Raw genomic sequence first — 14,318 nt, 5'->3', positions numbered from 1 at the left:
TTGGGTGAACTATCCCTTCAATGGAGTTCAAACTTTAGTATGACTGACAAAAAGCAATTCTGAATGAGCTCTTAAACAGCACAACAAGCTACTGGTCCAAGTGTATCTTCTTGCATGTGGGGTTTTATGGTTTTCCTGTCCTGTCAAGTCCAGCTCCATGAGGTGACAAATCAATATTTCAACTCTAAGTATAACAGTAGGCTACTTTTTTCTTTATTAAGATTCCTCAGATGGTTTCCCAGAGATTTTAACATGAATTTCAAAGAAACAAACCTACTCCAGATTAATAATGGTGTTATACTTAAATTTAGGGCTGGTAATTGGAAAGTTGCTAGTTCGATCTCCACAAGAAATGAACTGTGAGCTATCACCATTGTGCATTTGAGCCAGTCATTTAACTTAAGTGGGGTTGTTTGTTGCTTTGGATAAAAGTGTCTCCTGAATGACTCTTTACTTACTAATGAAGACACATAAAGTAAGTGCATAAAGAAGACTGGAAGGCAAATTAGAGTCAACACGTCTGGGACTACAACAAAAGGTCCTTTTGTACATTTATGGTGTGTATTTGCAACATGGAGTATACTGTTGCAGCTTTTTTTTGTACCTGCTATAGATGCGCCTCTCTCTGTCCAGTCCCTTGGCACCATCCTTAACATCACAATAATACCATTACTACGGCTGTACCTGTCTGGAGACAAAAACACCCCTGTGTACTGTCCTGGTAATGTTAAAATATGTGCACTGACAACTTTCTGTTCTTATTTACCGACCTAGGTGCCTTTCCAAACTCAAATACAGAGAGTAGTACCTTTGAGTATTCCATGATGTTTGTTGTGTGACTCCTCCCCAAATTCTTAAGAGCTCCGCCCCCATAACATGGATTTAAAAAAGAAAAGAGCCGAGCACTGACATCATCAATAACCTCACACAGCTGGAAAAAATGTTTAGGTGGAGATGAGCTTGTTGTGCTGGGATTATTTAAGGTAACTCAGGAATTTTATTTAGTGAATCTGTCATTTTACCTAGGTATATTCAGTGAATTCCTTTGAGAAACAGTCACGTATTTGCAGAAGTCCTGTAAGGCATCATGTTTTATTTTTGTCATATAAAATATATTTTAGTTACATAGTGCTTTTTATAATGGGTTTTTTTCTTACAGTGGAATGATTTAGTTGTTTTGGAACATTTAAAATGATTTTTGATTGAGCCAGAAGATTTTTTTGTTATAATAATTGTTGATATAAATTTGTTACCAATTATTAAAAAAAAAAAAGAATTATATATTATTTATCATGTTTTTCAGTAATCTTGTCAAAAACAGGAAAACAAGCTTTCTCGTATAGAGCAGAGTGATTTGCAAATTTGATCAAATTATTTTAACAGAATCTGTGTAAATAATTGATTAATTTAACATTTATATAATAGCTAAAGATTTGAAAGCATTAAAACATCATTATGAATGTTTATTAAATTATTTTAAAGAATACGTTGAAATGGATTCGTTCAAAATTCCGTCATAACTAAAAATGTATTTGAAAGCATTAAAATATCACTATAAATGTGAACACTAAAAAGTGAAGATGGTCCCTGTACATCTCTGCTGATTCACAGTACTCAAGGAGAGTAGATTCATAAAGTGCCCAGCATGGCACAGGTGGATTTAGTCATAGCTCTGGAGTCTATAACTTATGAAGGAAAAAATAAAAGCACGCAGTTGGGATGGGTGGGAAGCTATTTACCAGTATGATGGTGATTGTGAATGAGGGGGAGCAGTGTGTGACATGGGAAAAGTGCACTCACCTACAGGGTTAGACTCTCTATACAGATCAGAATCCATCACATCTGAACTTACACATCCAAAATGATTAAATCTCAGCCAAATTAGACGCACAATAGAAAATTTCTCAAATTAGTCAAATTTACATTTTATGACACCTACAGTAAATTATGTATTGTCTTTTATAGGTTTTATGTTATCGGTTGTGGAATCAAACCATTAAGTACTAATTTGAGGTAGGTTTAGCCAACTTTGTGAGTATTTCCCTTTTATTTACACATTTATTACTATTACTCCACTAGGTAAGAAATATATATATGTATAATCTAAGCCCCTGGAACACACTACAAACAAAACGATCTTATGATGCATTGTTGTCTGTCATAATTAAACAGTTTTGGAGACACTGGCTCTAAAAACTGTTGTTTTGTTGACATTCTTGTTTTAACGGACATTAATATAAAACAATACTGCGAAAAGTTTACTTTCACGCTTTTATAATCCTATTATATTTTTGTTATCCAACATTCCCAGGCATTTTCTTAATTTAATTTCACATGTTGGTATTCAATGTTTATAATTCTGAAAATTGAACTTAAAATAATTTAAACTGAAACTGACATGGTTTCCAGAGAGAAAAGGTTTTGTTGACTAAAACATAAAGTCTGTAAAAATAAACTGTTAAAAGGTTTTGATGAGCACTAGCCTACTGAATTCACATTATTCTGTGTTGTTATCATCATTCAGGTTGGATCTCAGTCTTATGTAGTAGTTTTTTACTCTTTCACTCCTAAAAGTGATCGGTCAATATATTAACCAGAGCTATGAATTGACATCATTGCCTACAAAAGACTCTCCTGCCTGATTTATAACAAGTTATGACATCCTCACTTTCCTGCATAACCTACTGCATGCTGTCATAATCAGGTTTTAATGACAATCTTTCTGCATGGAGGAAGACCCTTTTCCTGAGAATAAAGTAATAGGCTGGGTGTGAGAAAGCTTACGTGACCTCTTAAACAGATTAGGTTCTGTAAACCCCTAAATCCTTTAATTGGGGAAAACGCTTGTGGATCACGTGTGGATCAGACATACTAGTGCTTGACAAGCACTTTGATCTACAGTAATGGATAGAACTCAAGGCCTGTCTTTTCAATCTTAAATTGCAATGTATACACAACACCAAACCCTTTATTGCAGTCAGCTATGTAGGGATTGTGTATTTTATCATCATTTGTCCCACAAAAGATGGTTTAACTAATGTGACTAAGATTATTAGATTATTATAACCCTAACAATCTTACAGCCCAGCAAGACTGCAACTACTGCAGTGAATGTTTACATCTCAGTCCGTTATGCAACTCTAAGCTGCACGTGTTAGGCTTACCTTCTTCAGAGGATCCGCACATCATGCCTTTGCCAAGCCCCTTTCCCAACACCCTATAAAGAGCTAAACTATTCCTTCATGCTATTTCTGCAGTGGCTGTGTCTGAGGAAAGAAGTGGATGTTGGGGGCTCTGGAAATAACAGGTAGCCCTAAACATGCAAAAGATCAAGACCCTTTTCTGTCGCGCTACACCTCCAAAACCGAATTCTTGTCCTACGTGCTGCTCTATCTGGTGAAGATGCCTTTCCCGCCTGTGACAAGACCACGGAGTCTTCCTAGCTCAGGCAAAGAGAAACTTTCAGGACCGTCACCTGTCATTCTGGTCAAGACCGTGGAACAAAGAAGTTCTGTGAAGGAACGGTGCAAGAAAGCCACACCACACAAAAGTAAGCTACCTACCAGTCGAGCCCCTTCTGGCTTGAGGATAGAGGGTAAAAGCACTTGGATTATGACTTCAAGACCCGCTGATCCTTTGGGTTCCTCGACACCAACTTCTTCGAAAAGTACTTCTGGCAATAGTACCTCTACAACCAATTTGGCAACAACCTCCTCAGTGAAATCCTCAAGCAAGAAGACGTTTCCTGTTTCTGCAACAAACATTCCCACAAGCTCTTTTAGTCCACAGGCTTCATCAGGATCAGGCCATGGACTGAATAGTGAATCTAACTTCTCTCTCAACTTGACTCCTGAGGCCACCTTGCTCCTGCAGAAACGTAGCCGTGAGAAGCAGCTCTGTGCCATCCGCGGCAACATAACAGCACCACACCAGAAAGACCGTCTGTCTGCCAAGCCAGGTTCTCGATCCAACATTCCACTTTTGAAGATCTCTCTTCTAAACGAGCATCACCGATACGATGACGTGGAATATGAGGAAGATGAAGAGAGTGTGGATCAGAGCGTCTTGCTGAAATGTTCTGAGTGGCTACGAGGGGTCAAGAACGCTTCTGGAGCTACAGTCCTGGGTAGAGTGGACAAAATCAGCTAGAAGAGCATTTAACAGATCGGACACTGTGTGACCTTTTACTTGTGCTGACTTGAGAAAGGTGGTAGTTTTGAGTAGTGGTCGACTGATATGCGTCCTGCAGTGGCTGATGTCCATCCCAGCAACTGAAGAGCTGGGTGCCTTATAGCTGATTTTTACTTAGTTTAAATTGCAGAAAATGGGATGTACATATAATTGCAACACCTACTGTAAACAATTTGAATGTCCAATGTTTACATTTCACAATGAAAATTTGTTGTCAAGGCTACTGGTATATTTTAGACTGGACTAAAATAAAATGTCCTGTTAATGGACAGAATTATTGGCCAAAGCCATGTTCATAGGTTTGATTCCCAGCGAATGCATGAACTAAAACTAAAATGCATTGCTTGAATGCAATTTAAATCCTATTTGTCAAATGCATTATGTCATGAAGTCACTGGTCTGGCTAACATCTCAGTCTATCACCATTCTTGTGGACACATTGTGCATTACAGGGACTTTGCTGTTACTATAAGTGGCTTAAGGGACATGATTTAGACAGACTTAGCAACTAAAAACATCGCTCACTCGTAGCACTTCTTGATCTCATTAACAGAGAGTTGCTTTCACTTGTAAACAAACAGCAAACACTACGGTTTCTACTACTGCATCAATCCCAAGTAGACATGACAGGAAGTAGAGCTCTCCAACATGTTCACTGTTGCAAGTTGCTTTAGATTACATTTACTAAAATATGAAAAACAGTAACATTTTGCAATATTATTACAATAAAAATCTTTTAAACACTATTTTAAAATACAATTTATTCCTATGATGGATCGATTCAATAAAATCTGGTAGTTTATGTACCGAACTGTTGTAAAAGTTACTGTTTAAATGCTACAACTACAATTCAATTAAAAAAACTATAAAATGTAACTTTTTGGCAAACACACTGACTTGATTATGACATTTAAATAACATTTATGGATGTTATCAAGTGACTGCAAAATGTAAAACAACAAGTGGTCTGGTGATAACATCACAGCATTAATTCTGTAGTTAATTTTCTCTGGCAAAGACTAGAAATTGCTATTTGAAGCCAAATGGGCAGTTTGCATGTATTTTACATAGATATACAGTGAGTTAAACATCCCTCCCATTACATCTCATGACGCAGAGAGATCATTTGATTAACAAAGAAGTCTGAATGCAGCATAGCCTCAAAAATAGGTGTGTATCTTAATCTCATTTGTGTAAACCAGAAATTTACAAAAGGGAAAAAACTAAACACCCTCCTCTTAAGTGGAACAAAGCATTCAAACTCAAGCTATTTGCTGGAGGACTCCTGACAATCTACTTAACTTTGCACGGTAGGCCAATTGTATATACAATTATTTTATATTGAAATAAAAATATGTAGTTATCATTTACACATAATTCATCTTTGAGACTTGGACGTAACATTAAAAGAAACATGATCAATGGTATTACAGATGGATGAGCTAGATGAGACTCAGCTGAAGAATCATGTGGACAGTCTGAAGCAGCAGCTACAGTTTAACAGAGAGAAAACATCCGTCACGATTCCAGAGTGAGTTTCAAACCTACAAATCTACTGCTTTGGTTTGTTTCAAAACAGTGATTTCCAACTAGGAGTCTGTAAACCTTAAACAATTGTCATAAAATAGTGAAGAAATAAAAAAAATAGGTACAAAAAAATTATAATTATCTATCTTTTTTAATGCACACCTTATTATTTTAATTTATATAGATGGTATTCACATATAAAATATAAGCATCATGTATAAAAATCTGAATACATCTGCTCGGAAAATATCAAAAGTATATTATATAAGTATATTTTTGTGTGTGTGTTAAGTTCTATACTCCTGCTATACATTTATTTCCAGGTTAACTAAATGGATCGAGGAGAAAATGAACGAGGATCCATTTCTGAATCCAGATGTACTGAAGGACAACCCGTGGGTGGAGTCAAGTAAATGTGTGATAATATAGCGCAGGAGCTGTCACTCATCACTATGGCAGCAGGAGTGACTCCGCCCACAGTCATGGTTACACTGCCCAACTTTGACTAGGACAGACAAACATGCTAATTTAAATCTGCTTTCTTGTTTACGCTTATCATGCCATGACATTGTGAAAAAAATTATAAAAACTCGTTATTTAGTGAAAACATGTATTTATAAAAGTGTAAGAACTATACAAGGACACAATAAAAAACAACAACAAAAAGAGGAACCGGTGCTTTTTCTTTTTCACATATTGTAGATCTGTAGGTTTGTTTTTTAACTTTACAGTACAAGGTTCAGAAAATTTGGGGTTTTTCATGTATTGATTTAAGTGGTAAATGAACATGGGCTTCATTCACTTTCTTGACCATTTCACTTTAAAGTAACTCCCGAATGTAAACGTTTCTGCGCACTGTATTTGACACACCTTCATTTAAATAAAACCATATGTCAATGTCACCCACGGCTTTACCAATATGCACCACTCCAGCTCCTTTGGCATCTTCACCTGCAGGAAGGTGAGATCAGTTAATTTTTAGCATTCGGGTTACAGAAGACTTGTATTTTGATCTATTGCATAAAAGTATGAAAAGCATCTATCTATATCTATATCTATATCTATATATTAGTGCTGGGCAACGATTAAATGTTTTAATCGTGATTAATCAAATTGTTATGCACAAAAATAATAATGCATTCAGAAAAGTAGTTTATTGTGCCTACTGCTATATGAACAAAAGTGTAATAACATTTGGTTCACAAACAATTTAACAAGTAAAGTGATTTTTACAGTAGTGTTCCTTTTACATAGTAGTAGTTAAAATATTTATTGTAACCTAAATCTCAACTAATAACATTAATGTAATTAAATTATTAAATTATTATATATAATTAAATAATTATATATAAATTATTTATATACTATTTATCACTGACAGTGGTTTGTGAATGCTGATTCTTAGCCTTTGATCGGGAGCATCCCCTCCTGTGACCCATGATTTGTCTCTATGTTTATTCAGAGCCAGTGAGCAATGGACTTTCATAATAATAAAAAATTTAAATTAAATAATTGTTGGAGTTAATCAATTAATGCATTAACATGATAATAACGTGTTAACTTTCCCAGCCCTAATATATATATATATATATATATATATATATATATATATATATATATATATATATATATATATGTATATATATATATAGATAGATATAGATATAGATATATAGATATATAGATATAGATATAAAAACACAAACAACAACAACACACTTGGGTACAATGGCTAGACCAAAGAAATCCAATTCAGGCTATAAACATGGAAAGGATAAATAAACAAGTCATCACGTGTGAGCACTTCGACCCTGATCCACTATTAACCCAATTAATCTTGGATTATTATGAAGCATAAGTCAAGCAGTATGAGGATAATCATATAACCTGGTGGCACAGAATCACTGTAAAATGGATAAAGGGGAGAATTTAATAAATACTTCAGAGCAAAAACAATTGGCATTTAAATTAGGTTACAAATAATAATCTAAACTAGTAATGCAATATGTAAATATTATTGGGTTTTTTTGGCTCATTTGCAATCACTTTTTTTATTGAATGACAGTATTTCATTTAAAGGTGGACTGCACTTAAGGAAAATAAATTTGGGATTTTTATAGGAGTATAGGAGGTTTAAGGACAGATGTAAAGGATTTAAGATGGTTTAATATAGATTATTTACCCTGCTTTTCCACCACAGTCTGTTCTCCAGCCTCTGCTGATGGTCCCTGCTGATCTGTTTCTTCACTTCTGCACTTTATTAACTGCCTCTGCCTGAACACACAGAACAAATACTTTGCAATCTGCACAATCCTGTTTATTAAAACATGATTATCTACAGCTCTGCACATTGTACATTGTATAGTTGTAACCTTTGTTAGGGGTTAACATCTATCTAAGTAAGTATACATGACAATATATAAAGGATTAAATATATGAAATGTTTTTCACTGCTGTCTAGTGTCCATACTAGATGAAGTCAAGATACAGTTATATTATATAGGTCTGTCAGTTCAACACCACAAAAAAGTACAACTGTAGTTAAGACAAAACAGTAAACATTTCCAAAGTCATGATATTTCAGTCAAACTGAAAATGATCAAAGTGCATGTAAAAGTACAGTTTACACTACAAATGAATGGTGAAACAAGTGTCTGTGACACACACACAACTACAACCATACAAAATAATAATAAAAAAAAAACACATACTTGAAAGCAAAGTATCAAACTTTCAGAAAAAAAAAAACTCATATAACTGATTTAATTCTCTTTTTAAATGTGCATATTTGTGCACAGGCTGTGTGTGTGTGTGTGTGTGTGTGTGTGTGTGTGTGTGTGTGTGTGTGTGTGTGTGAATTTGACCTTGTGGGTTTCTTTCTGCTGGGCTTTCTCCACCCTCCTCATCCTCTCCAGTTCTGTCTCCTTGGCAATCAGCTGCTTCACCTGATAAGTTAACTGTCTCCACGAAGGCAAACCCGGAAAATGCACCACATCTTCTACACTATTGTGGAAACACACACAGGTCATTTAATGTACGACAAGTCCATGAAAACAGCTAAATATAATGACAGCATAAACGTTTGCATAACATTTTATTATACTCCAAAGAGAACCCAAACAAGGGAATCTAACGAGGAGGGATATAAATGAAGATGAGATGGTTAAAGAGTGGAAAGCGGGTGAGCTCAATAATCCGTCTTACTCAGAAGGTGAAACACTCTTCCAGGAATAGAAGTAAATTAAACAATATGTGCAATACACACAAGCAGATGAAAATCCAAACGCAGGATTAGTTGTGCGGGGTATTCCTGGTCACGTACACAAAGTCATTTCTCTAGGACAGTTGGAGAATGTTCTGTGGAGCAGTATGGAGCAGTTCACAAGTTTGTTTTCACACTAAAATAAATTAATTCTTCCATTTCGAGAGAACAGGACAGCAATGAAAGGTTGGCAGATACTTCAATATATCTATGCTGCTGATATGACATTGCATCTCACATGAAAACAAAAGAAGACTTCACATATATATATATATATATATATATATATATATATATATATATATATATATATATATAGAAATGCTTGCTGTGTATTAATTACAAAAGTGAGATGTGATTGTTTCTTCCCTTCAGGCCTCATCTTGGTTAACAATGCTGAACCATTTCTCCTCAATGCAATGGAAATGCAGTTAGCTTTCACTGTCATTCAACATTTGGCATGGGAATTGTACAATCCTCAGTCTGTCTTGTTACTTTCCAGTGGCATGGCTTCAGTGTGGTTACTCAGCACTTGTTGAAGCAGAGCTCGATAAGAGATGGCAGGAAGATACAGGAAGGCATAAACAAGCAGAAGCAGTAACAGGGCGACCAGCAGAGGAATCCCCCAATCCGAGGTGACCAGCGTCTCCTCGCAGCGGGCCTGCAGGAACGACTGCTGCATCATTCTACAGCACCAAGCACAGAGAGAACACAAACACACGTGTATATCAGTAAGAAACTTCAGAAACATGTTATATTTGCCCTATCTAATCTAAACTAGTAGGGTTAGATTCATTTCAGTTCAATATTATCAACATACAATTAACCGGCTTATTCATTTGGTTCATTCAGTTTGATTCACTTTCAAAAAAGCTGTTATTTTGAACTGTCTGTTTCAATGCAAAACACTGATTCTGGGATCAGAACAACAACAACAACAAAAACGCTGATAGAAACCTCTACAGCAAAGAATTAAGTATATATTACTCTTTGTTACATAAAATTACATTTTGTGTATTTTTTGTGAAAACACTAGAGTTTTAAACTAAAAACAGTAAGAAATGAACAGTAAAGAAATTAATTAGTTTATTCAGTAAGGATGCATTGACTGCATTAAGAATCCTGAAAAAGTGCAGGGTTTCCACAAAATGTTAAACAACACAATGTCATGTCACACTGAAGATTGGACCAATGGCTGCTGAGAATTCAGCAGGAATTAGGCTAATAAAATTTGAAAATATATTGAAATAGAAAACTAATACTATTTTCCAATATTTCTATTTTTACTGCATAAATACATGCAGCCTTGGTGAACATAAGAGACTGCTTTTAAAAACATTAAAACAACTTTTTGAACAGTAGTGGATGTATGCATCTGCATTTCATTAGACATTAGCCATTTCAGAATGGACCATTACTAGGTTAGTCTGTTTTACAGAAATACAAACATAGCAGAACTTGAATGCTCAATGAATAAGAGGTAAATGTAGAGGATGAACAGAGATGCTCTTCTTCTGTTCTAGCTTGAACTCACCGTCTGAAAACCAATCCAATAGCCCAAAGTGTTCCCTTGGTTATCTTCTCACTCCAGGTTTTTATCCACCTTTAGCTCCACCAAGAAGACTTTTAAAGGGTTAGCAGCAAGTGCTCCACACATGACTGTCAAAGCTTGTTTGTGAACACTGTCAGCATCACTCCCCTCAATCATTGTGAGTGCTAGGACACGGTAAGCCACAGAGAGGATTGTAGGTCTTTGTAAATATTTAAGTGATGAGCATGTGCATCCATGCAATGAGGCAAGTAACACAAAACCTCCAAGTTCTCATCTGAGAGAATCGCCAAAGTGAAACTGTGGACGAAGAATAATAAAAATGGGGAAGAGTAGGGGAGGGAGAGACAATAATCTGGAGATGCATCTTAATCTCTCATAAATCGTGATGAACAGGTAAACACATACAGAATCTCTCAGCGCTGTGTGTGTTATTGTGTATTCTTGTGATGAAGTCTGAGATGCATAACTTAAGTGCCAACAGAACAATATGTCTGTAGATCAGGGTAATGTTGTTTGTGTATTTGCATGTACTCATGGCTCCAGAACAAGTGTACTGTCCCTCTGGTGTGCGGTCCTGTCTATAAGTCAGGTTATAGTTGATCATGGTGTCAATCAAATCATAGAGCTGCTGCTTCTCCCTAGTGCTGTAAAGCTGAGGGTTGATCTGTTAGAAAAACATCACGATCCACCAAGGCTGCATTTATTTGTAAAACTAAAATATACAGTAAAAATGGTAATATTGTGACATTTTATTTCATTTTAAAATAACCTTTTTCTGTTAAATGTAAGTTATTCCTGTGATGATAAAGCAGAATTTTCAGCATTACTCAAGTCTTCAGTGTCACATGATTTTTCAGAAATCATTCTAATATGCTGCGATCTGTAGCTCAAGTTGAAAACGGTTGTGAAGTGTTGAAAACAGTTGTGCTGCTTAATATTTTTGTGGAAATGGTGATACTTTTTTTCAGAACTCGTTCAGTTTGATTCATTTCCAAAAAGCGGTTATTTTGAACTGTTTGTTTCAATGAATGAAAACATGTTGACAAATCTCTTCAGCGGAAAATTAAGTAATATTACACTTAGCTAAATACTATTGCATTTAATGTATTTTATATTGCAATATGCTTATAATTAAACACAAATTTTTCACTATGCTCTGATGAATAGAGAGTTTAAAAGAACAGTATTTTTGGAAACAAATGGAAACATTTTGTAACATTATAAATGTCTTGATCACCTCAATTTCATGTGTGCTTGCTTAATTTATTTTATTATTTGTTTGATTGTTTTTCAAAAAGGAAATAAAAACAAATCTGACTCCAAACTTGAGAAGCTGAGTACCTTACAAGGAATCATAATCATAGTTAGCCACCTTCTTGTTCTTTTACGCTGCAGACTTCAAAATCACTCACCGGCCTCAGTTTGGGGGAGATGAGCTCCAGGAGAAGGCTTTTTTCTTCTTAACTTTCTTTTCTTCCTAGAACACTTGATGACTGACAATCTTCAAAGGGCTCGACTTTGGTACATGATGGAAACTTGCAAAATGGCTCAAATCAACAATTTTACTGCTGCAATTGATTGTAGCGCCTTTTACATTTTAAATAAAGGAGTTCATAAGCATATTTGTATTTATTTATCAAAAAAATTTGTATTGAAAACTGCTAAACTGCAGTCAACACCAATCATGGTACAGATGATATGCAATTTGTTTTAGCACTGCTGATGTGTTATCTGGCGTGCCCAATAACAGAGATAACACGTCAGCAGCCTCGAAAGCCAACAGCTCCACTGAACGCATTCACAACAGACCAGGAAAAGAAGACCATTGTCTTCGCAATTTTTATTTTTGGACAGATTTATTTTCAATGTTTCAACAAATTCTAACTGACCCTGTGATGTCACATGGACTACTTTGATTATGTTTTTCTTACCTTTCTGGAGATGGACAGTATATTGTTCACACTGTTTCAATGGAGGGACTGAGAGCTCTCTGACTAAATCTAAAATATCTTAACCTGTGTTCCAAAGATAAAAGGAGGTCTTACGGGTTTGGAACGGGTTTTTTTTTTTTAAAGAAATTAACACTTTTATACAACACTGATGCATTAAGTTGAGCAAAAGTTACAATAAAAGCATATAATATTACAAAAAATGCTAAAAAATTAATTTCTATTCATCATAGAATCCTGAAAAAGACTTCTTATGGTTTCCACAAAAATATTATGTTTTCAACACTGATAATAATAAATGTTAGGCATACTTAAGCAAAATCAGCATACTGTAATGATTTCTGAAGGATCATGTAACAAAGATCAAGACTGGAGTAATTCAGCTTTGCCATCACATTAATAAATTACATATTAAAATATACTAAAATAGAAAAGTTATTTAAAATTGTAATAGTCTTGGTGAGCATAAAAGACTTTCAAAACCAAGAAATAAAAATCTCACTGACATCAAATTTTTGAATGATAGTGTAGCTCTGAATTATTGTTTTATTACATGAGAATCCCCTGTAATGCACTTATTCAGAGATTCCTCCTCCTCACACACTGGTGGTGAGATGCTCTCAGGACACGGTTTATTTACTGATTTTCTCAATGGCACATCACCGGACACAATGGCTTCCTCAAACGTCTGGAATCGGCTTCTTACTGCATACACTTGAAGGATGTTCGCCTACATACATACAGAAACATTCATTCATACATTCAAAATTAACAAGCTGTTTTAATTATGTTATTATTACACTATAATAATTTTCCAACGTTTAGTAAATATATATAGATATGCATATACATACATACAAATGTATGTATATTTATATTTATTATATATATATATATATATATATATATATATATATATATATATATATATATATATATATATATATATATATATATATATATATATATATAATTTGATCTTAGTTCGTAAAATGTATCTCAAGACAATATCATGAATCCTTTTCTGACACTAAAAAAGAGCAATTGCATTCAGATATTTTATTCTTCAGTTAATACCGTGGTACTACTATGGTATAATTTAAGACATGACACACGCACACAAATGTGTTTTATTAAAACACTTTTATGAGGAGCAGTCAGTGGTTATACCATTAGACAGAGACTTAAGATCGATATTAACTCATACTTACGTTTCATTTCAGCCATGACTTCCAGTTCATCCGCAAACTGTTTCTCAAATTCATCTTCAATCCCGTACATTTCATCATATTCGTCCATGTTTGCGGTCTGTTGAATGTTTTAACAGGAAATGTACATGTGACCTGACATACGAATAAACAAGCAGTAGAGCGCACATCAACAACAGAATTTTTCGCGGAATATATTTTTGTATGTAAATGTACTTCCGGTTCCATTGTAAGACCTACATCCACGCGATAAAAGTCCTGTATGGACATGGTCAATTAAATAAACAAAGGAAAATACTACAATTTAACATTTATATTAGAAAATTGCTTGTTTGAAAACTCTATAATCAGCCTTTTCTGAACTGTCCTTTTCCAATGTATTATAATTGCAAATTTACAATAGATAAAATAATGTAATTTCCTTACTACTGTATGCACTAAACCAATGATACGCGTGCATGGTAAACAGCATTTAATTAAACTTTTAATCAAATATGCCATTCCCTCGTTTCCCTTGCTTCTAATTTAATCTAAATTGCAGACAGAATGAGGGGGCGTGTTTTATGTAAATAAGACAAACAGAATTATCCAATCATTCCGCTGGAACGCAACTGTTTTGCATATGTCCC

The 14,318-nt window shown here is 34.7% G+C and overlaps 2 protein-coding genes and 1 long non-coding RNA gene across 4 annotated transcripts; 2 read left to right on the top strand and 1 right to left on the bottom strand.

The window, feature by feature from the left end:
- Window positions 1-3,282: 3,282 nt before the first annotated feature.
- Window positions 3,283-4,149, top strand: LOC127948957 (proline-rich protein 18). Its single transcript, XM_052545840.1, has one exon. It carries the CDS (start codon window positions 3,283-3,285, stop codon window positions 4,147-4,149), a length of 867 nt encoding a protein of 288 aa, XP_052401800.1.
- A 1,180-nt stretch (window positions 4,150-5,329) lies between these two features.
- On the top strand, window positions 5,330-6,384 carry LOC127949606 (guanine nucleotide-binding protein G(I)/G(S)/G(O) subunit gamma-13-like). Its single transcript, XM_052547044.1, has 3 exons — window positions 5,330-5,501; window positions 5,625-5,722; window positions 6,042-6,384. The coding sequence occupies exons 2-3, from the start codon at window positions 5,625-5,627 to the stop codon at window positions 6,145-6,147; spliced, it is 204 nt and encodes a 67-aa protein (XP_052403004.1). The 5' UTR covers window positions 5,330-5,501; the 3' UTR covers window positions 6,148-6,384.
- LOC127949607 (uncharacterized) lies at window positions 6,385-14,098 on the bottom strand. 2 transcript variants are annotated; one of them, XR_008152394.1, is made up of 6 exons: window positions 13,693-14,098; window positions 11,945-13,211; window positions 10,515-11,196; window positions 8,583-9,666; window positions 7,901-7,992; window positions 6,385-6,669 (listed from the first exon to the last, which is right to left on the bottom strand). It is a non-coding gene; the product is annotated as an uncharacterized LOC127949607 (long non-coding RNA). The 2 variants fall into 2 exon arrangements; XR_008152395.1 differs by lacking the exon at window positions 10,515-11,196 and having other exon boundaries at window positions 13,693-14,093.
- Window positions 14,099-14,318: the final 220 nt, after the last annotated feature.

Source organism: Carassius gibelio, chromosome B1, assembly GCF_023724105.1.
Source record: "Carassius gibelio isolate Cgi1373 ecotype wild population from Czech Republic chromosome B1, carGib1.2-hapl.c, whole genome shotgun sequence".
Taxonomy (NCBI): Eukaryota; Metazoa; Chordata; class Actinopteri; order Cypriniformes; family Cyprinidae; genus Carassius; species Carassius gibelio.
The sequence above is the reverse complement of the archived record's forward strand: the minus strand, read 5'-3'. Positions and strand labels throughout refer to the sequence as shown.